Source organism: Branchiostoma lanceolatum, chromosome 1 (genome assembly GCF_035083965.1).
Source record: "Branchiostoma lanceolatum isolate klBraLanc5 chromosome 1, klBraLanc5.hap2, whole genome shotgun sequence".
Classification (NCBI taxonomy): domain Eukaryota; kingdom Metazoa; phylum Chordata; class Leptocardii; order Amphioxiformes; family Branchiostomatidae; genus Branchiostoma; species Branchiostoma lanceolatum.
The window spans coordinates 36,332,211-36,355,382 of record NC_089722.1 but is presented as its reverse complement, the minus strand read 5'-3'; the positions used below and the strand labels follow the sequence as shown (position 1 = coordinate 36,355,382).

The 23,172-nt window shown below is 41.1% G+C and overlaps 1 protein-coding gene across 2 annotated transcripts in view; it reads right to left on the bottom strand.

Moving 5' to 3' along the window:
* The window catches only part of LOC136421419 (kin of IRRE-like protein 3), a 36,908-nt gene extending 14,549 nt beyond the window's left edge, over positions 1-22,359 (bottom strand). For both annotated transcript variants that reach the window (XM_066408715.1, XM_066408722.1), the window contains exon 1: positions 21,651-22,359. In XM_066408715.1, the coding sequence (XP_066264812.1) occupies positions 21,651-21,738 (88 nt within the window). In that variant the 5' untranslated portion in view covers positions 21,739-22,359. The remainder of the gene's footprint in view (positions 1-21,650) is intronic.
* Between the last annotated feature and the right edge of the window lie 813 nt (positions 22,360-23,172).

Genomic DNA, 23,172 nt, shown 5'->3' with positions numbered 1-23,172 from the left:
ATATAGTCAAGTGTTGCATTCAGGTAAAATTAGAAAAATTAAGTTTTCATGTGGGGTGATGGAATATTCCAAGTAAGGTAGAATACGCCTCAAACGGTCTGATTCTGAAAAAAAAGCTGATACGGATTTTTGCAAGGGGAGGGACTAGTAAGAGTGCTTTCATTTCTTATTGAAGTTATAAGTACGCTTTTGTAGTTATAATACGTCAGTATAAAAATTGAAAACAGGTAGCATGATATTCTTGTGATTGATTTTGACACTGGCATTGTACGGAAGTATAGACTTGAAAAGAATCGTTTTAATTTCATGACCTTTGATTTGATGATATTGGTGTTGCCTGAAAAACATATCTTATTCCTTCTTAAAGCAGCTCACTGTGAAGCAAATTGAAACGGAAAATGGAAACTAAAGCCATCCTGAAAATCAAGCAACGCCCATATCTACTAGCTACATATTGCTTTTAGCAATTATTTAGAAGCGTAATCGTATGCATAGAAATGTAGATTGATGAAGAATAAACAACTGTTTATCTAAATTATAACATATCGAAACAACAAACAATTACCTCTTAACCTAATTGAACTCGGTAGATTGGTTTCTCAATTATTCCAACGGAATTCAATACGCAATATGATTAAAACGTTGCACGGCTCCTATAATGCTTCACCTATCAAATGTTTACTGCTTTCTCGATATCTTTTCTAAAGAAGGCAGCTTCTGTGGAAACTTAAGTACAATCTATCCAACACAAGTATGGTATTGTAGCTGTGTGATCAGTTCTCAAATTGAGAGACATTGCGTTGTTACAATCTTTGTCGATACGTATCACAATTACAGTGCGGGTATCGGGTTTACTTTACCTTAGTCTTAAGCGGTATATTTTAGAACTAGAGTTCCACGACCTCATACCTTCGCCAAATGGTTTTAACGTTTTGTAGGGACGCACGATACATGTTTTCATTGATTATGCAAATCATGTCCATATTTGCACACACTAGTCATCTGTACTCTTATTACTTATATTAGCTAACAACACACGTTGCTTAAAGTATTTAAACACATAAATTAGGCATACACAGACATTGGTAACAGAATGACGTCAAAGTCAAAGTAGACCTACCTTGCAATTGTTGATTCTGCTTTTCTATCACCCCAAAAGGCGTCCAGACGAAACAAGACAGCCCGTAGATCTATAAACTGTACTCTTTCCCAAACACGGTTCTGGCAGTGTGAACCAAGTCTGCAACACAAGTCTGCTATTGCTATTGTGTTGCTTGCTACCCTGACTGGGCTTCCAGGGGCAAATGAAATTTTATCTTACCGCGCGCGGTGACAGTCAGATACACAGACAGGAACCAGCTGTGGTGACAGACGTTAAAAAAACAGCTGCAACTGGCCCTGTGCAGGGATCAAGAAGGTTAATTGACATTTTCTCAAGTTTCTCATACAAAGATTGATTTCTTTTGTAAGAAATACCCTTGTACTCAGTCCAGGATCTTGCTACACCAAAGGAACAAGACTTGGTGCTTTTAAAAAAGGTTGTGTTTGACGCACGTTAGCTTGTTACATCGTATCTCAGAGCAGATATAGAACAATGTTTTCGTTTATGATGACAGTATAGTCTTAGCATAATTTGATTCAACGATGTTCACATTCACATGCCACAAAAAAGGATTAAATGTATGAAATTGCCGTCATTTGCCAGTGCGGAATTATAGAAGTTACTCATTAAGTATGCAAATTAGGACCACATTTGCTTATGTTCTATCTATCAACATGCCTGTCTTCCTCAGTTACAATTTGAAGGGTCATGTCATGGAACAGAGCGGATGTTTAAAGTAGCCTCATTAATTATGCAAATTAGAAACTGATTTGCATAATTGTCGTCCAATCATACTAAGCATCACACAAGCTATCCACATACCAAAAATTATGACCATCCATCAAGGCCATCTTCTTATAGTATTTTCTCATTAATTATGCAAATGAGGTCTTCATTATCACAGTTCATATCAATTGATATTTCTCTCTTCCTCAGTTACATATGTCACATGTTTCAGAGTCCTATCATGGAATTTGGCGGATGTATAAACTTTCCTCATTAATTATGCAAATTAGATACTGATTTCCATAATAAGTATCTAATCATGTACATCATCACTCAAGCTCTCAACTTACCAAAACTCTATACCATCCATCAAGCCCTTCTTGAGTTATTCGCTTTCAAAGTCAGACGCAAAACCTGCTCCTGCAGTTCCAAAAAAGCCGCTAGGGGGCCCAAACCCACACCACTTACTCTCTGCCCAAAGAGCTATCTACCACTCAAAAATCAGGACCATAGCATGTCCGGAACACGAGATATCAAAAAAAAAGGAAGTTCCACTGCAGTACCGTAAGAAGCCGCTAGGGGGCCCAAAATCTAATCGTTTTTAGGTCTCATCAAAAGCTACCAACATACCAATACCAAGACAATCCATCAAGTCATTCTCGAGTTAAGCTGGTCCTCTACACACAAACCCACAAACGCTACCCTCTGCATAACCTTCTCGGCGAAGGTAACAAGAGGCCTGGTCAACCGGAAATTCTTGATTATTGAAGACAACAGTTTCAAGACCTATGTTGGTGCTGTCACAGTCAAACATACAAATGTAACAGTTGAGGTACCCAAATTCAACCTAGATCATCATCCGCCGACCATATTGAATATCATTGCACTTCAAAATTGATTCCTACGGTTTTATTTGGAAGGTCGTGTCACGTATAACTCCCTCACAGTGTCAGCTAAATTGCCTAAGGATAAAAGATCACCCTATTGTCTGGAGGTCCTCCCTCGTGAAGAATGATAACAGCCACTGCCAAATAATGTACCAATTGCTAACAAGCATTGCCTTGATTCAAATATATTCTAGGGCAATTGCCCCGTCGCCCTAGAAATGTCATCTTTGTAAAGCTGAAGAACACATTAAGACGCTGTAAGGCAGTGGAATCAAATCACCCCAACCCGGAACAAGACAAAAAATTGCTTCTCAGAATGACAATATCTATGGTCTGCATTGATATTTGTACTTTACTTACGTCTTCCTAGATTCTCTCTAACGCCTGACAGAGCACCGACAATACGTAAGAAATCCTTCGTACTCGTAATCGCTAAGATATCTATCAAAAAAGCCGCCTTAGAGGCACGAGTCTGCATATAAGCACATCGTTACACAAAAAAGTCATGTAATTCTCCAAGATGATTGTGACTCACATGACTGTACAGTACAGTACAGACAGTACAGCTTTAGATCAGAAATGCTTCTCACTTTTCAAAGATTACTTATCATATTAACTTTCAGACAAGTACATGTTTTGGGTAGCGTTTATTGTTTCTATCTATGTATGTGGATGAAAAAATAGCATTACTCGAGACGTATGTGGGTAGGTCTTGCTGTGACCTCGAAACAATGAGGTTTTGCCCCGCTCACAGATGTCCATGGCACTAAAGCTAAATTTCCAGTTTTTACATAATATCTTCTAGAAAAGTTATGGTCACGATTTTGGTTGGTTAATATAGTACAATGTATACATAGTAGCTATTGTGGTTGTAAAGACGTAACATAGCTAGGTTAGGGCTTTCTAGTTGAATATTAGTTGACATCTACATTCACTTGATATTAGCTTCATTCTTCGCAAAGCGTATTCTATTGGTAAGTGGGTAATGAACTTTAAGGTAGAATATTCAAGGAGGCTATAATAATAAAACTATAAACTAACATTTTTAAACGACACAGGAGCACCATGTATTAAATTTCATTTGAATCAGGCTACTTGACTCTTAATGAGTGTCTAATGGTTATTTTAAGATGCCACGTATCAGTAGAATAAGGTAACAAAGATGAGTAATAACATTTGTAGTGTGTATGGCATCATTTCCGTGTCAAAATTACGTACGTAAAAAACGTCACGTTTTGGGGTTTATACGTGACGTATTGAGGGTCAATACGTCACCTATGAAAGGCCTACGTCACGTATGCCGGAACGTACGGATACGTGACATACATATGGTTTTGCAATTTCCGTGTCAAAATTACCTACATAAAAAAACGTACGATTTCTCGTCCAAACGTCACGTATAACAGGTCATACGTCACATAAGGCATATACGTCACGTACTAAACGTGACATACATATGTCGTGGCATTTTTAGATCAAAATATCGTATCTACGTAGACGTCACGTTTTGTGGTTATACGTTACGCACATAAATGGGTTATGTTAACGTACCACGTTAACGTAACGTATGTAGGCCCTTCAAGTTATTATAACAAACAACGTTAACATAACGTAGTCGTAGTTATCATAACGCATTACGTTAACGTAACATAGTCATTTACGTTATCATAACGCAGAGCGCTAACGTAACGTACACTAGAGTGAACCTTTATAATAGGCGTGTTCTGTTTACGTCATTGGTTTATGTTGTGTATAACGTCTACGATAGACGCGTTCTGGTGACGTCATCAGTTTATGTTATGTACAACGTGTATGATAGACTTGTTCTTGTGACGTCATCAGTCTATGTTTTGTAAAAGCCGCAGCACACAATGTATTAGTGTGGGTACAAAGTAGTACGGACACAATTTTTGATGCCTGGCTAGAATATCCTATGTGAGCATTAGCCAGATTTAAACTGTGCCGTGGGATATACTATCTGAATTGATGAATTGAATTGTGAACCATTCTGTTCGTGTATATTCGAAAGTGCGCCATACTACGCGTCAACCCGTTCATTGAGTGAACTCAACAGATAGGCGATGCTCTTGTCGACTGTCCGCATCAAATCGTCGTCCAAATGCCCGAAGGTCGCGTACAGTCTTCCTATCCTCTGCCTCGTATTCGCTCAGACTTGACCACAAGCCCTTTGCGAAATCCTTCGAGCGGCTCTTGAAATGTAAATCCTCCAGGGAACGGGGAACGTTCTCGTCCCGGCGCAGAGAATCGTAGTGGACCTCGGAGCGTGCACGTCCGACCCGACACTTGCCAACGCCATGAGGTCCCTTGTGTCCCTTCACGGGTAGAGAACAAGCACGACTGTGAGTACTTGGAACCTGCCATGATCCTAGCGCGATGCCGGAAGCGGTGACCTTGAAGGACGAAGACGAACACGAGCTAGAATAACTTGAAATTTTAGAGACAACGGACCGCTGTGGCCGGCACGCACCCTGTGATCGCCGAGTGACTGTCGGCGGAAGTGGTCTGAGCGGAGATGCAGACCGGGGGGGGGGGGGGTACACGTGCTCAGGACCCGTATGTCGGGGGCGGAGCTTGACCACGGAGACGCCAGACTACGCGTCAACCCTTCCATGGTGATCAGCCATTGGTTGGAAATCAAGGTGGTCGTGAGCTCGCTGCTTGTGTGGATTACCGCCCAGCGGGCCGGGTGACAGTTTACAGTTCACCATACTTTCTGTAAAGACGCATTGCATTATCAGAATATGAATTTACATGAATGTTATAGCCAACTTGATGGATAAAATATGGGGAAGTATAGGGCGTATTCAGTCACGTGACCCTCCCCCTAGCAACGATCACTGGCGGCCATGTTGGTGCTCACTTGATAGTGGAGCCCTATGGAACTCTCTGTATAAATGGCAGATGTTTTCTACGCCATTCACTATTTCCCTTCAAAACGTTTTGTCTCATTATCATGGTGTTTTGCCTCGTGGTCAGATGTTGGATTGAGACTGATAAAGCACACACCGGTCGGGTAACAGTAAGATTGGTTTTGCGTTTCTCGTGTTACGTGCGGGAACATACGATTACGAAGGGACTAAACGACTGAAACAAAAGTGGATTTCTGACATACGAACAGCGGATCTAAATAGTTGAAGTTTGAGAATCAACGTGTGTGTATGGAAACCTTTTGTATCTGGTCGAAAAGCAAGTTACAGGCCCGTTGTGTAACACAGTCGCGGCACCGTGTAGTCGTTGCTTGAGATACGTTCATTCATAAACTGGGGGTCTTTCAACGTCGAACTTTTCCGATCATAACGTACTCCCTGTCAACAAAATTTATCACGACACTCAAGACACTGTACTACGTGGCTACAGGCCTTGGAACACTTGTATGCTGTGAACTGATTTTATGCGTACTCTGTAAACAGTTTAGCGGCCGGTTTGCTGCTGGGGAACCTCGCTCGTCGATAATGGGTCATTTCCAGTAGGTGAAATTGGATTTTTGTAGCGAAAAGGATATGAGGCTGGAGACTCTTTGCATATAATAAAACAGCGATCAGACGACTTCGCATTCCTTGGAAATTTAGAGAGCGTCGGACACCGAGAAACTTCACTGCAGGGTGAGCACCAACATGGCCGCCCACGGAGGGCAGGGGTGATGACGTCACGTGAATACGCCCTATAGTAGAGCATTTGTCATCGATTGTGTAACTATTGTGACATTCGTCCCATTCTCATCCATTTGAAACCTGAAATTGTTGTCTGGCCTTGTTTGGATCTGAAATGTTTAGATTTATGTGGGTGAGGATATGGAGGGATCACTATGTACTTCTGTGGAATACTGCCATACGGAAATAATGTTTTGGTCTGTCTATTACAATGTAAAAGCAGTGATGGGCGATGGTTTTAATCCCATATATGACCGCGGCTACAAGTACCCGCGAGAACTAACAAACACAATAGCTGCCCGTACACATCGATTGTACTCGAAGATTCCCTCTCATGAACTTTCCAAGCCCCTTTGTGTCGATTTTGCAGACACTCGGGCAGATCACACAACAAGGTGGTCTTTATACAACCATCAGAGAATCACACCTTTTTGTCTCCAATTGGCTTATCACAATACAAACTAATGCACCTGGTAGGGAGAGCGGCAAAAAAAAACCCGGGTCACTATCTTCTACTCTCCAAGCAGAGGTTAGTGGGGCAGATCGTCACCGTTTTATCATATGCCCCGTGGTTTTAGTTTGGATTGGGCTAGCGGACAAAAAACGGGGCATATATTATGATAAAACGGTGACGAGCTGCCCCACAAACCTCTGCTTGGAGAGTAGTAAGGGACAATTAGAGAAGCCCGCGGCCGTCGCTCAGAAAAAAAAAAGATCTTTCATTGCCTCCATTGCAGACTCCGTCCGGCCAAGGAGGTTGGTGAGGTTGTTTACTTTCAAGTTAAAGCTTTACTATTACATTTTTTTGTTATTGCTGGCCTTCTCGGTCTTCCCGGACAGCAATAAGAAGAAGAAAAATGTAATGGTAAAGCTTTAACTTAACAAAGAAAACAGCCGTAAGAGTCTGAAATGGAGGCTAGATCTTTCAACCAATATCGATCTTCTAGGAGCTCTTCACATCTGCTTTGAAGCCCAAGCATCTGCTTGGATCACAAATACCTGATGGATCCCAAACATCTGCTTGGAGCCACTACCATGTGCTTTTCTAGATAATTTTCCATTGCTCCCAAGCAGATCTATAGGTCCCAACATCTGCTTTGAGTCCCAACATCTGCTTTAAGCCTCTATTATCTGGTCGGAGCTCCAAACACCCAATGGAGCAGAACGAGAAAGGCACAAGCCTCACTCAGAGTGCCAGCCCTTTTTAGCTTTCCACGTCCGCTCGCCACGACCCGCTACCTGGCTGAAAAAAAGAGCTGACACTCAGGATCACTCAGCAAGCACTCAGGCTAGAAAGGCATATCTATATATAGAAAGTACATGTTAGTGGCTCCAAGTATATGTTTGAGCTCCAAGCAGGCCCTATCTCCATAGCCGACCCCCTTCATACAGCTGACTCTATTTGGCCAATTTCTACTATTTTCCCAGCGCTAGCGACCCGCAGAGACTGATAGAGAAACTTTTATTGTGAGAACATTTACAAGGCTCAACCATAAAACCTCCTTGGCTCAACCAAGGCGCGAACCTCCCACTGGGACGTGCGCGGGTGACTGGGTTTGTGCCAGAAATCGGTCATAAAAAGATTAGTAACCCGGACATTCGAACCACGCGCGAGGAGGGGGGCGACAATACAAAAGGTCACTATTGAATAGAAATATTCCGCCCTGTTTGAGTTATCGCACATCTTATAATAATATCAGGTGTATTTGCAGCCAGTGCCACAGGCAGGTACCCAATGTGTAGGGTAATGAGGCTGTTTAACGTGTTTGAGGCACCTCCTCGAGCACGGGACCCCCGTTTTACGTCCCTCCCGGAAGACGATTTCGTGGAAAGCTTCGTGAGGCTACAGCAATCCGGACGTCCTTGGTTGGTCCCCCATCCAAGCACTGTCCGGACCGCGCGTTGCTTAACTTCCGAGATCGAGGGATCGGGTGTATCCAACGCGCCACGCGGCCGTAGCTTATAATTAGGTTGCAAAACATACTTCTTCTTCCAGTTTGATACGGTCTTCGCAACATATAGATCTGCTTGGAGATTATGGCACATCTATGATCTAGAAAAGAACATATTCCAAGCAGATGTTTGGGCTCCAAGCAGATGTTTGGGATCCAAGCAGATAGTTGGGATCCAAGCAGATAGTTGGGATCAAAGCAGATGTTTGGGATCCAAGCAGATGCAGGGAGCTCCAAGGAGATCGATATTGGGTGAAAGATTTAGCCTCCATTCAAGACTCCTTCCGGCTATTTTCTTTTTCAAGTTTTACTATTACATTTTTCTTGTTGCTGTCCGGGATTAGGACCGGAAGGCCAACAATAAGAAAGAAAAAATGTTATAGTAAAGCTATAACCTGACAAAGAAAACAGCCGGAAGGAGTCTGCAATGGAGGCTATGAAAGTTACGGCCGGGCTTCTCTTAGCATACTACTCTGCAAACATAGGCTGGTGGAGAGTTTGTGACCTTTTTATCAAATGCCCCGTTTTTTGGCCCGCTCTCCCCACCAGGTGCAAGTTTGTGATATTTACTGGAGACAAAGAGGTGTGGCTCTCTGATGTTTTATGACAGGAAGATTGTAAAAAGACCACCATGTGTGGTCTGTCAGAGTGTCTAGCCGATCGATGGAAATATGTGCGCAAACAGTCATACCTTTATGAACAAGTGGATTCACTTGAAGTATGGTCCAACACTGCGCAACTTTAAACCCCTAAGAAATGTATGGTGCTGACTATGTCTTATGAAGAGCCCACCTCCCCCTCCACCCATAACTCTCGGGGGCAAACCCCTTCTGATCCCTTCTGGCAGTGATCGCTGCTAAAGTGTTGGGAATCTGGTTTCAGTCTAATCTGAAATGGGACAAACAAGTCTGCGAGTTTACCAAGAAGGCCAACAAATTTATGTTTATGCTCCGGAGACTTAAGACGTTCGGTCTTTCGACGGCAGATTTGGTGACCGTGTACTGCGGCTAGACCTATCCTGGAATACTGTGTACCCGTCTATTAGCCTCTACCAGTCTCTGCGGGTCGCTGGGAAAATAGTAGAAATTGGCCAAATAGAGTCAATTGTATGAATGGAGTCCGCTATTATGGAGAGAGGGTCCAATAGGCCGTAGCCGACTCCCTTCATATAATTGACTCTATTTAATTTCTACTCTTTTCCCAGCGACCCGCAGAGTCCAGTAGAGCCTATTATAAAAGTACAGGGGAGTTGATACCGCCGCCCGTTACGAACAAAAACATTACTTCCGTGTGCCAGCATTTATAGATCAGCAGAGATTGTACCCGTATACAAAACTCCATATCCTGGGATACCATAGTCTCCAAGCAGACCTACGGGTTGGCAAAGACCGTATCCAACAGGCAGAAGGAGTTTCTATAGCCAACCCAAGTCTCATAGCCAAGTTTGGCTATGAGACTTGGGTTGGCTATAGAAACTCCTTCTGCCTGTTGGATACGGTCTTTGCCAACCCGTAGGTCTGCTTGGAGACTAGGGATACCAGGCACCGTATATCATTCCACAGAGGTACATAGTGATCCCTCCATATCCTACATAAATCTATATATTCCAGATCCAAACAAGGCCAGACAATAATTTTAGGTTCCAAATAGATGAGAATGGGACGAACTTGCATCTGGTGGGGAGAGCGGGCCAAAAAACGGGGCATTTGATAAAAGATCATAAAAAGGTCACAATCTCCCCCACAAACTTTTGCTTGGAGATTAGTGAGAGACAGTCAAAGAAGCCCGGCCGTCACTCAGAAAAAATATATTTCATAGCCTTCATTGCAGACTCCTTCCGGCTGTTTTCTTTTTCATGTTATAGCTTTATCATTACATTTTCTTTCTTATTGTTGGCCTTCCGGTCCTAATCCCGGACAGCAACAAGAAAAATGTAATAGTAAAACTTGAAAAAGAAAATAGCCGGAAGGAGTCTTGAATGGAGGCTAAATCTTTCACCCAATATCGATCTCCATGGAGCTCTCTGCATCTGCTTGGATCCCAAACATCTGCTTTGAGCCCAAACATCTGCTTGGAGCCCAAACATCTGCTTGGAATATGTTCTTTTCTAGATCATAGATGTGCCATAATCTCCTAGCAGGAAGGAGTCTTGAATGGAGGCTAAATCTTTCACCCAATATCGATCTCCTTGGAGCTCTCTGCATCTGCTTGGATCCCAAACATCTGCTTTGATCCCAACTATCTGCTTGGATCCCAAACATCTGCTTGGAGCCCAAACATCTGCTTGGAGCCCAAACATCTGCTTGGAATATGTTCTTTTCTAGATCATAGATGTGCCATAATCTCCAAGCAGATCTATATGTTGCGAAGACCGTATCAAACTGGAAGAAGAAGTATGTTTTGCAACCTAATTATGAGATGTGCGATAACTCAAACAGGGCGGAATATTTCTATTCAATAGTGACCTTTTGTATTGTCGCCCCCCCTCCTCGCGCGTGGTTCGAATGTCCGGGTTACTAATCTTTTTATGACCGATTTCTGGCACAAACCCAGTCACCCGCGCACGTCCCAGTGGGAGGTTCGCGCCTTGGTTGAGCCAAGGAGGTTTTATGGTTGAGCCTTGTAAATGTTCTCACAATAAAAGTTTCTCTATCAGTCTCTGCGGGTCGCTGGGAAAATAGTAGAAATTGGCCAAATAGAGTCAGCTGTATGAAGGGGGTCGGCTATGGAGATAGGGTCTGCTTGGAGCTCAAACATATACTTGGAGCCACTAACATGTGCTTTCTATATATAGATATGCCTTTCTAGCCTGAGTGCTTGCTGAGTGTCAGCTCTTTTTTTCAGCCAGGTAGCGGGTCGTGGCGAGCGGACGTGGAAAGCTAAAAAGGGCTGGCACTCTGAGTGAGGCTTGTGCCTTTCTCGTTCTGCTCCATTGGGTGTTTGGAGCTCCGACCAGATAATAGAGGCTTAAAGCAGATGTTGGGACTCAAAGCAGATGTTGGGACCTATAGATCTGCTTGGGAGCAATGGAAAATTATCTAGAAAAGCACATGGTAGTGGCTCCAAGCAGATGTTTGGGATCCATCAGGTATTTGTGATCCAAGCAGATGCTTGGGCTTCAAAGCAGATGTGAAGAGCTCCTAGAAGATCGATATTGGTTGAAAGATCTAGCCTCCATTTCAGACTCTTACGGCTGTTTTCTTTGTTAAGTTAAAGCTTTACCATTACATTTTTCTTCTTCTTATTGCTGTCCGGGAAGACCGAGAAGGCCAGCAATAACAAAAAAATGTAATAGTAAAGCTTTAACTTGAAAGTAAACAACCTCACCAACCTCCTTGGCCGGACGGAGTCTGCAATGGAGGCAATGAAAGATCTTTTTTTTTCTGAGCGACGGCCGCGAGCTTCTCTAATTGTCCCTTACTACTCTCCAAGCAGAGGTTTGTGGGGCAGCTCGTCACCGTTTTATCATAATATATGCCCCGTTTTTTGTCCGCTAGCCCAATCCAAACTAAAACGACGGGGCATATGATAAAACGGTGACGATCTGCCCCACTAACCTCTGCTTGGAGAGTAGAAGATAGTGACCCGGTTTTTTTTTTGCCGCTCTCCCTACCAGGTGCATTAGTTTGTATTGTGATAAGCCAATTGGAGACAAAAAGGTGTGATTCTCTGATGGTTGTATAAAGACCACCTTGTTGTGTGATCTGCCCGAGTGTCTACAAAATCGACACAAAGGGGCTTGGAAAGTTCATGAGAGGGAATCTTCGAGTACAATCGATGTGTACGGGCAGCTATTGTGTTTGTTAGTTCTCGCGGGTACTTGTAGCCGCGGTCATATATGGGACTAGTAAAACCATCGCCCATCACTGCTTTTACATTGTAATAGACAGACCAAAACATTATTTCCGTATGGCAGTATTCCACAGAAGTACATAGTGATCCCTCCATATCCTCACCCACATAAATCTAAACATTTCAGATCCAAACAAGGCCAGACAACAATTTCAGGTTTCAAATGGATGAGAATGGGACGAATGTCACAATAGTTACACAATCGATGACAGATGCTCTACTATACTTCCCCATATTTTATCCATCAAGTTGGCTATAACATTCATGTAAATTCATATTCTGATAATGCAATGCGTCTTTACAGAAAGTATGGTGAACTGTAAACTGTCACCCGGCCCGCTGGGCGGTAATCCACACAAGCAGCGAGCTCACGACCACCTTGATTTCCAACCAATGGCTGATCACCATGGAAGGGTTGACGCGTAGTCTGGCGTCTCCGTGGTCAAGCTCCGCCCCCGACATACGGGTCCTGAGCACGTGTCCCCCCCCCCGTCTGCATCTCCGCTCAGACCACTACCGCCGACAGTCACTCGGCGATCAAAGGGTGCGTGCCGGCCACAGCGGTCCGTTGTCTCTAAAATTTCAAGTTTTTCTAGCTCGTGTTCGTCTTCGTCCTTCAAGGTCACCGCTTCCGGCATCGCGCTAGGATCCATGATGGCAGGTTCCAAGTACTCACAGTCGTGCTTGTTCTCTACCCGTGAAGGGACACAAGGGACCTCATGGCGTTGGCAAGTGTCGGGTCGGACGTGCACGCTCCGAGGTCCACTACGATTCTCTGCGCCGGGACGAGAACGTTCCCCGTTCCCTGGAGGATTTACATTTCAAGAGCCGCTCGAAGGATTTAGCAAAGGGCTTGTGGTCAAGTCTGAGCGAATACGAGGCAGAGGATAGGAAGACTGTACGCGACCTTCGGGCATTTGGACGACGATTTGATGCGGACAGTCGACAAGAGCATCGCCTATCTGTTGAGTTCACTCAATGAACGGGTTGACGCGTAGTATGGCGCACTTTCGAAAATACACGAGCAGAATGGTTCACAATTCAATTCATCAATTCAGACAGTATATCCCACGGCACAGTTTAAATCTGGCTAATGCTCACATAGGATATTCTAGCCAGGCATCAAAAATTGTGTCCGTACTACTTTGTACCCACACTAATACATTGTGTGCTGCGGCTTTTACAAAACATAGACTGATGACGTCACAAGAACAAGTCTATCATACACGTTGTACATAACATAAACTGATGACGTCACCAGAACGCGTCTATCGTAGACGTTATACACAACATAAACCAATGACGTAAACAGAACACGCCTATTATAAAGGTTCACTCTAGTGTACGTTACGTTAGCGCTCTTCGTTATGATAACGTAAATGACTATGTTACGTTAACGTAATGCGTTATGATAACTTCGACTACGTTATGTTAACGTTGTTTGTTATAATAACTTGAAGGGCCTACATACGTTACGTTAACGTGGTACGTTAACATAACCCATTTATGTGCGTAACGTATAACCACAAAACGTGACGTCTACGTAGATACGATATTTTGATCTAAAAATGCCACGACATATGTATGTCACGTTTAGTACGTGACGTATATGCCTTATGTGACGTATGACCTGTTATACGTGACGTTTGGACGAGAAATCGTACGTTTTTTTATGTAGGTAATTTTGACACGGAAATTGCAAAACCATATGTATGTCACGTATCCGTACGTTCCGGCATACGTGACGTAGGCCTTTCATAGGTGACGTATTGACCCTCAATACGTCACGTATAACCCCAAAACGTGACGTTTTTTACGTACGTAATTTTGACACGGAAATGATGCCATATAGTGTGTATCAAGGTACGTATAGCAAACCAATGTGTCAGGGGGATTAACTTGACATCATTTTCTAGAAAAACACATGTAATATAAAAGGAACATTAAAACATCTTTTTTGAATGATGATATTGATATAGGACGAATATCCCATAGGAAAATCATTAAAGCTTTAAGTGCTCAAGTTTTTTTTCTAAAAGAGGTTAAGAGAAACCAAAGAAATGCAAAGATCCTTAAGCTGTCAAACTTTCAGAAGCGGCAGCGCATGAAGTAATCAATATATCACAATTCAGATTCAGTGCTCAGACAATTAACCTTAACGTTGTAAAAAATATCCTGGTATCAGATATTCGTTCGAACTTCTGATCCCATGCGTATGATTTTCTATGAATACACACGTAACTTGTAACCTTTGTCAGCCATGACAAGTTGCTCATAATGTCAGACCGATATGACTTTTAATATCAAATTGTTATCACCGATAATGGATCATCCTGTATGGATTTATGTGTAGCTCCTAAATTTGATACACTCCTGTAAAAGCAAAGTGCGAGTTTTACTGCAATGTCAGCATAAATGTGTGTCTTGTGTGGTAGGTTTTACTGAGAACTAAGACGTCATAAACGCAGTATTCGCACCATAGTTCTTAACCGTGTTTTACTGTTAATACCGTTTCTCATATTATTCGAAATTGCTTGAGACATTTTGGTAGTTACAAAATTAAGATCAATCAGCTTTTACGATTTGCAATATTAAATTATATTCTATGATATAATTCGTTTTAGAAAAAAAACATGAAAATCATTACAAACTAAACCTCTACGTATGATACTCACAGCACTAATGTAAACGGCGTTTACGTTTGATAATGTTAATCTATCACATTACTAGTCAAATTTCGTATTACCTGACCTTTTGTATGACATCATAGAAACATGACAATATAATCAATAGATATATTGGATATCAGTGAATCGTAGTTGAAGCATTTCCGGACATCCATATATCTTCTGACCCTCTCAAATACTGTCCATCAAGTGCAAAAAGATTTTAGAAAAATTATAACAGAATAATAGTTATGATTGCCAATGAAAAATAGAGAAAATAAAACACACTGTGCACGCTTCAGCAACAGTCTATTTTAGGACAAATACATGACACCAAGATGGCGATCACTAATTACCAGATATGGCAAATTATTTCCGTAACCCAGTCGTAGGTTCTTTGTGTTTTCTGTGCACGTCCGGAAAATGTCCGGTCTATGAGTCCATTAACGCCAATCTAAAATGCACATTTTCTCAATACACGGGGGTAAAGCCACATAAAATCCTACGAGAAGTCAAGTAATATAGAACATAATAGGGGTTTCCACCCGTTTTGTAGCTTTTACTGTGACCATTTCAAGTGAAACATATCTACAGTACAGCCATTTAGATGTGCCGTAAAATCGCAATTGGAATGTGTTTAATTCCACAGTTGCTCGTTATTGCTGACCTGACCATGAACTACATAGACGATGGCGTTGTACGAAACATTAGGCACCACTACATTAAAAGACATTGTAATTATTTTATCGTCGCAAAATCTTATCTTATGAGGACTTTGTAGCCTCGAACTGCATAATTTTATAGGTTATAAACGTCTAGATTATGCGTTGTTTTAGTGTTAGGTATAAAACGTAGGTAATAAAATTCCAAGAGCATAATAAGACCAAAGTACTTGCAAGTCTATAAAATCGTAATCAAGAATGATATTTGTAATGAAACATGACATAGTATCCCCACCTCTCGTCGGTACCCTTATTGAAGCTCCGGTTTAAAAGGTCGTTGATGACGTGTGTCCTTAATAAGAACTCATTTATGCAGTGCTGAGAAAACCGTTACTTTTGAAATGTGTGCCTTGTAATGACATGATTGAGAAATCGAGACGAAAATTGGTCGACATTTAAGATGTCTATCGACTATTTCATTTGGAATTACCATCCATAAAACGCAATAGAGTCGACAGGTTAGACGGGATTTATTGATTTAACGATGGTAGGTGATCACTTACTTTTGCATTACTCCGTGTTCCCTAAAGTGACACAACTTGGTACCATAGGAGGGTGCCAATCATGTAGGTAGTGTTTTGAACTTTTTAAAATATAGATATAAATGTAAGGGTTCTTAACTGGTTTCCATGTGCTCCAACCTGGACTGTGGCCGATATCAACTTCCAACAACCTTTGACACATTGATGACATCAAACATGAGACATAACAATACTTGATTCAGTCAAAATTTCGCTTATTTTTTCCAGTTTAATTGGAGAACAGTTTAACTTCATGATAATGCAATTTACCAACTTCATGCTAAAACGTAAGGCTGATGATTGCTCCTATTGCAATATTGGTATTCCTCTCACAACTTCTAATAAGGGCACAATTGGGCTGCAAGCTGATTGGACATGGATGAAGACTCTGACAGGTCATTAACGCAAAGGACAAAGCACGCAATGCAATTAGATACTGCTGATAAAGAACCTCGATTGTTCATTCACCAGAGCGTGTTGCAGATAACGTGACAACAGCAGCAGGAGTGAAGGGCTTTAATTGCAAAATAGAAGATGGATTTTGTATTCGGGCTTCATTGACTACGTTGTAAGACCGTCTATAGTGCTACAAAAGAATTCGAGAGAAACTAAATCACTGTATATAAACAATCAATAATGACTGGACGTCCCTGATATGCTTATATGTGCGTTGGAAATGGGGAAGAAATCGCTACCAATATAATTTCCACATGAAGGCAAAAAATGATACCCGTTGTATTTATACTTGAAACTGTAAGAACTTTGTGCCGCCAAAATCTTTACATTCCACACATAAGATAACACGAAAACCTACCATTTTTAACAAGCAGCAGTTTACATTTTAAGACCTTTTCTTTTTCCATCTTTACAAGCTCATTTTCTACCTAATGATTTTCCACTTCTGAGTCAAACGTGGATGCATTGATTACCATAGTCTACATACAGGCAACGTAAAAATCCAAAAATGTTTAAGACTACTGATTGGTTCTTTGATATACCTTGTATCTGTTGGGAGTTCAATTGAATCCACGGTTGCAAGAATGCGAGCTGATTCTCTTCATACTGATTTACTGCGTACTCATGCCACTGCGACCACCCCAATATCAGAATGTGACAAATGGACCCAGTCTGTCAAAATTACTAAGATTAAAATCATAGGAGGTCAGGACAATCTTCCAGAAGTTCATTAAATGGAAACGTTGTGATTGCGAAGATAATTCCACAGAAGCTTCTTTCCATAGCGCAACAACGTTCGCATATTTGTAGACACTTGCTTAATTTAAATGCATATCTACATCATTACAGTATATTCCCATGCATGCCCATGAAAATCCCCGAGTAACTATAAGTGCCTCCAGGGCCCCATCATACAGATCTGCATCCTACTGGGACGTTTGTGATAGAAGCTTTGCGGATAAAAGCAAATGGAAAAGTGGATGGATTATGGCATGTAAAATGTGCAGCCCATCCTCAACCCTTTTAAAGGTATATTGTAACGATGTTAAAGATATATTGAATGTGCGATTTTAAGAGTATGATGTAACAATTTTGTAATGATATGTTGATATGACAATTTTATTGCCAATTGTTTTGGCGAAAAACAAATATGATGGGTGTAAAATCATTCTATTCCCTGAAGAGCCAATTTGCTAAGGATTTACATGTGCAATACTCTCTGATGAATTTAAAGATATCTTCACATGGACTCTACTCGTATTGTGGAACATAGCTTAAAATGTGGTTTGTTGAATCGTTAAAGGAACCATTCAGTCTAGATGCTAAGTCAAAGATTTACACATAGTTAGTTATATGTAACTATTAGAAGCTGATAAAGAACTGTTGGCAATTTTGCACTCTGTACAAATATAGAAAGAAAGGTTAATTTGCTTATTTTACAAACTACTAAGAATGCCAATATTAAAATACCAACAGATAACAATGTGTCCTCATGGTCGGTCCCTTGACTTTTTCTGTTTTAGTTTGATAAATTTCATCAAAGAAAGCTTTTAGACATAGTTTTATACATCTTTAAGGGACACAGTGCCTGGCTCAAGATGATTAATACAAGGAAACTAATTTCCTCCAACACTTGCATGAACCCCCCACGGAAAATGTTGCATGCGTTCTTCATTTTGTATAACGCATGATTTGTTGTTTTCAAAATGCTCCATGACATGTTGAGATTCGACATGAAAGCGTAACCCAAAGACCATTCGTCACCATTGCCCTTAGGTACTTTTGCCTTATATTGTAAAGCCTCAACCAAATCAAACAGGATTCTTAATACTCAACCTAGGATGACGGAGATGGAACTTTGATACCAATGCGGAGAAACTTATCATTTTGCCCCGCTACCTACCATATTTTGCAATAACAAAACATTCTATTAAATACTGATTTGGGCATAGTATGAAGTGCGAAGGATCAAGCAGAATGTAACCTTTATGTTCATTTTGATGTAGAAAAAACACCTTTAATTATACGCACACAAAGGGAAGCGTATAGCATAAATGAAATGGAACAAGTTTTTATTTTATAGCTATAGTTTCCAATGGGTATTCAAGGTAAGGATTTTGTCGGTTTAAAATCTCATTAAATAGGTGAACAGATGCTTTGATAGATTCCAGCCGTGTCCCATGAGTTGGCAGGCCATATGGCAGTACTGATTACTATTTGTTAGCGGAACGGAAGGCGATGGAGAATTTCAGTTGGCACATTCCGTGTGAACCATGAAATTTACCCGAATTATATGTGGCGTGAAATCCAATCTCTTGTCGATAATGCTTAACGCAGTTGCTTGTCTTCTGTATGATGATGAGTGCACAACTAATCCAAAGCTTTTGAATTTCCTCTTGTCTCCTTGTTATAAGGTTCATGTACTTAATCTTCTAAGCTGTTTCTATAGCTTCAAATGTAGAATTCTTTCCACTACTAATGAACACCAATGGCAAATAGACAGCACCAATAACGGAAACGAAGCTAAAATGCGCAGTAATCGATTACTCAGGCAGTCCTTAGAGCAAGGAAACCACGACATGACATAGATTTTACATTGGCGACGATACGACTCTCTCTCTCTCTCTCTCTCTCTCTCTCTCTCTCTCTCTCTCTCTCTCTCTCTCTCTCTCTCTATCTTTCTATCTTTCTATCTATCTATCTCTCTGTAAAATTTGCAAAGCACCAGTTTCCCTCGTGACGTTGTTACACTGAAACGTCGTCGGAATTAATTTGAAAGTAGACTATTGCGTAAGAGATAAAACCACACAGGTGATGCTTAACAAAATGTCATGACAGTTGGTACCAAGGCCCAGGTGCTGAATGACAGTCATGCCATATCACATGACTGGATACACTTTTACCCTCTCGTTCTCTGTAGTCAATGTAATTTGCCCTGTCTGGACCCATGGGAATATTGCCTGCCCCTTTCTTTTGTCAGTGCCTAATGACTGATGGCAGGGCGTGGCTGTGTCGGTGGCGGTTGGTGGATGACGAACCGTTCTCAACAGTAAGTGAGACTGAAAGAACCTTGGAAAATCCATGTTGTGTTCCCGTTTACGGTCCTGATAAAGTCAGGGAATTTTTACCGAAGTGATCCAACGAATACAGTTTGGAAAAATCGAAATGATCATGTTGTAATTTCACAGATATTCATTGTACAAATAAATCATTAATAACCATATTTAAGAAGAACTGGGTTTACTACGTACTCTTACATCTTTTTCAAACCAGCTTTAATCTGTTAAGGGAGTGTGAAAACCAGAAAGTCTGTTTTTATTTGCATCGGACGGATATTAGATCGACGATTTTATATACCTTGTTATCTGTGGGGCGAAACAAAGGCCGGCAGGTTTTCTATGGGGTAACCGGAAACACAACACACACCCTTAAGCTTTAGACCTTGATCTGCTGCGACCCCAACAAGCTCTACTGTGTCAATGTGTCGATACTGACTACGAGTGATGAAGTATCAGCGGCAAAATTTCCAGTTCCATTACATGAGGCGTAATGTATACCATCTCATATCTTATTCACTGTATCCTACAGGACTGCATCGATCCACAGACTGGATTCTTTGTCTTGCAATCAAAGTCAAGGATTAATGAACCAATAAAATCTATCCAATTAGTTAGTGCCGTGCCCAATCAATTCATCATAGTCCTGATTTGGCAGACCTTCATGTTCATTAGCCTGGTTTCCAGATTAATTGCTAGTCCAGTAATAAGGATCAATTGAATTCAGTTCACAAAGGCAGGATTGATAGGCGGTGCACTGTAGTCACAATTAGAGAACCTAACAGTTTACACCATCCTTGTTTTTATTTTACTTAAAACATAAACAGTAGTACGCTTTGAACCGTTATATTCATATTAGAGACTGTTCTTGAGTCATAAGTGACATTTTCCGACTTTATTTTTCCATTGCCATTTATGTCCCGAGACTCTTCGCCGTATTTGCAATAATGTTACGGTAAAATTGCTTTCATACCCAGAAGACGGATTGCAAACAGCCCATGTTGGCCCATTCTGCCACGATGACTGAACGCAAATCACATATTTTGGCCGAGATACTGGCCTATATACTTATAAACATTGCGGACAGGAAATTGCTATGCGAGTTATAATCATAACTTTAAATGTAGCAAGCGCGATGTGATTTCAAAATTACATGACGGCTTTACATCATATCATGTTAGGTATACTTCTCTACAGTTAATCCCGTTTTATAAATAATTCTTCGTAGGCGCACCTAACGTTATCAGCGAGAACCTAGCTATTTGTAAGCACTGCCCTATGTATGCGCTGCATATACACACTTCCAATGATAGCCTTGCAGAATTCACTTTCCTGATAAACTCGATTGAAAATATTCACTGGTATTTAGAATTTTTAGGACATGGGCTTGACGCTGTATTTATGAATTAGACGATTGACTTTTGAGGCTTTCTTTTTTTTAATTTAAGAAGTTCAGTCGTTTGATCTCTAGAAACCCCAGGTAACTTTATCATGTGTGATAATCAAGGAAAGGAATCAATCTAAAATACTGTCATCTTTTAATCCTTGTTTTCCCCAGTGCAACAACATGTATAGAACAGTTAATCTATCGGTCACTTTCAAAGTATTCGTTAGAATCGTAAAAAACAATATTCATCGAAATTCAATTACTTGCGCTCCTCTGGGTATTCTATTTCAATCCCAAGGCGCATTATAAGATATCATATGTTCTGCGGAACACGAACGCGCCGCCGCGTATCATATGCAAAACATATTTTAGGGAAACATACAAAAATAATTAAGATCATAGTACGAGAAGAATATCGATCTCTCTTTTAATGCAGTTGTACCTTAATCCTGCTGTGCATGGTTTAACTTTTCGACATATTAGTATCATGTCAACGTAACTGTATTTTCCCGGCACAGCTGAATTAGACTGTCCAGCCAGCCACGATTGCAATTTCTGGCCTTTTATTTTCACGGCTTAAGTTTCACCATGCCTTGAACCGTTCGTATACTGTGATTGTTCTTTCCAAGGTATTACAGTGGATGGATCTTACCTTTGTTCGTGAGAACGAAATTCTGCACGAAAATAAGGACAACCACACAGCGCTCGAGTCTTGTCCTTTTCTGGCTGGCAGTCACCATGTCGAAAGACTTACTTCTCAATCCCTGCAATACTGCCCAGGGTTGGTTCAAATGCGGTGGAGAAAACCGATGCAAACGCCGCTACGTATTGGAAGAGCAAGTCTAAGAAGGTCTGAAGAGGGGGAGCCGTCCGCCGTGTCGCTGTCTGCAAGAAATATCACCGCTAGTCAAATCCGAACCTTCAATGGTTTCACCGATGCTTCTACGTAGATTGCCTTGAGTCGCATCGTGCATCCATCCGTGAAGATAATGTCCTGATATCGCATGCTGTTCTCACCGGAATAGCCGAGTTAAGTCGAAGATGTTTATGTATGGTGACACCAACCGTTGCCGTATACGAAGTACCATAAAAATGATGCACGGCCTAGGCAGGGTTCCTGGTTATGCGCTGCCAGTCGGTAAGATCTACAGCTGAACGTCTGTGCCAATAAGCTGTACAGGGACAGTTAATACCTCGCGTGTGGCAGTTTTCGCACGCACAGGCCGCCTAAAGGTATTTCCCTTTTTGCTGGTTAATGGATAGCAGGACAAGGGGAGCAATGAGGTCGACTAATCTCGATATCGCCGTGTGAGGCGGAAGAATGATGTCACCCACTCCATGCAGCTTCAGATGATCAGACGATGAAGTGAATGACTTATTAGATACACAAAAGGGTCTCCGGCATTATAGGTTCATGCGTACGGGACAAAGTACGTTATTCGTCACAACCTTCCGCAGAGCTATATTCGAGGACAGTTCTGTCTACTTTCTGTCCTTAGATCATACAGAGTTCATCCCAGAGGGCGTTTTTACACTTCAAACTTATAAATCATTCGTTGGAACTGAGAGGAGACGAAATTATATGTGGGTCTTTTCTTGGAAAATTTACTGCTTGAAAAAATTCATAATGTTTTACAAAAATAGTTTTCTGAAAAAAGTATGATACCAGAATCAGTCTTTTTAAATACTTTGATTTGCATAATTCATTTGCACAAACGAATTTTTATCGCATTTTTTCAATCGTTACTGACCATTTACTTTCATATTCCGTTTACTAGTTCAGATTAGAACATGTTATTAGGCTTATGTTAGTAGTTATCTTCTGTATCCTTATTTGTTAAGACTTTTAAAGGGCCCCCTTGCACATTGGTTACTGATGGGATTTCAAAAAGAAATGATAAAAAGTCGCGATAATAAGTATAGGATTCCGAAATTTGATTTCTAACATATTCAATTGATACATTTTAGAAACCATTATTGGTAAAATGATTTAGTTGAAGCGTTGCAATGATGATTAATAGATAATGAAAAATGACAATGTGATCAATATATCTATTTGTTACTATTGTGTTGTAATTCTAAATGAATGTTATTAACATTAATTTAGAATTGCAACACAATAGTAACAAATAGATATTGATCATACAATCTGGGAATTTTAGAATGTCATATTT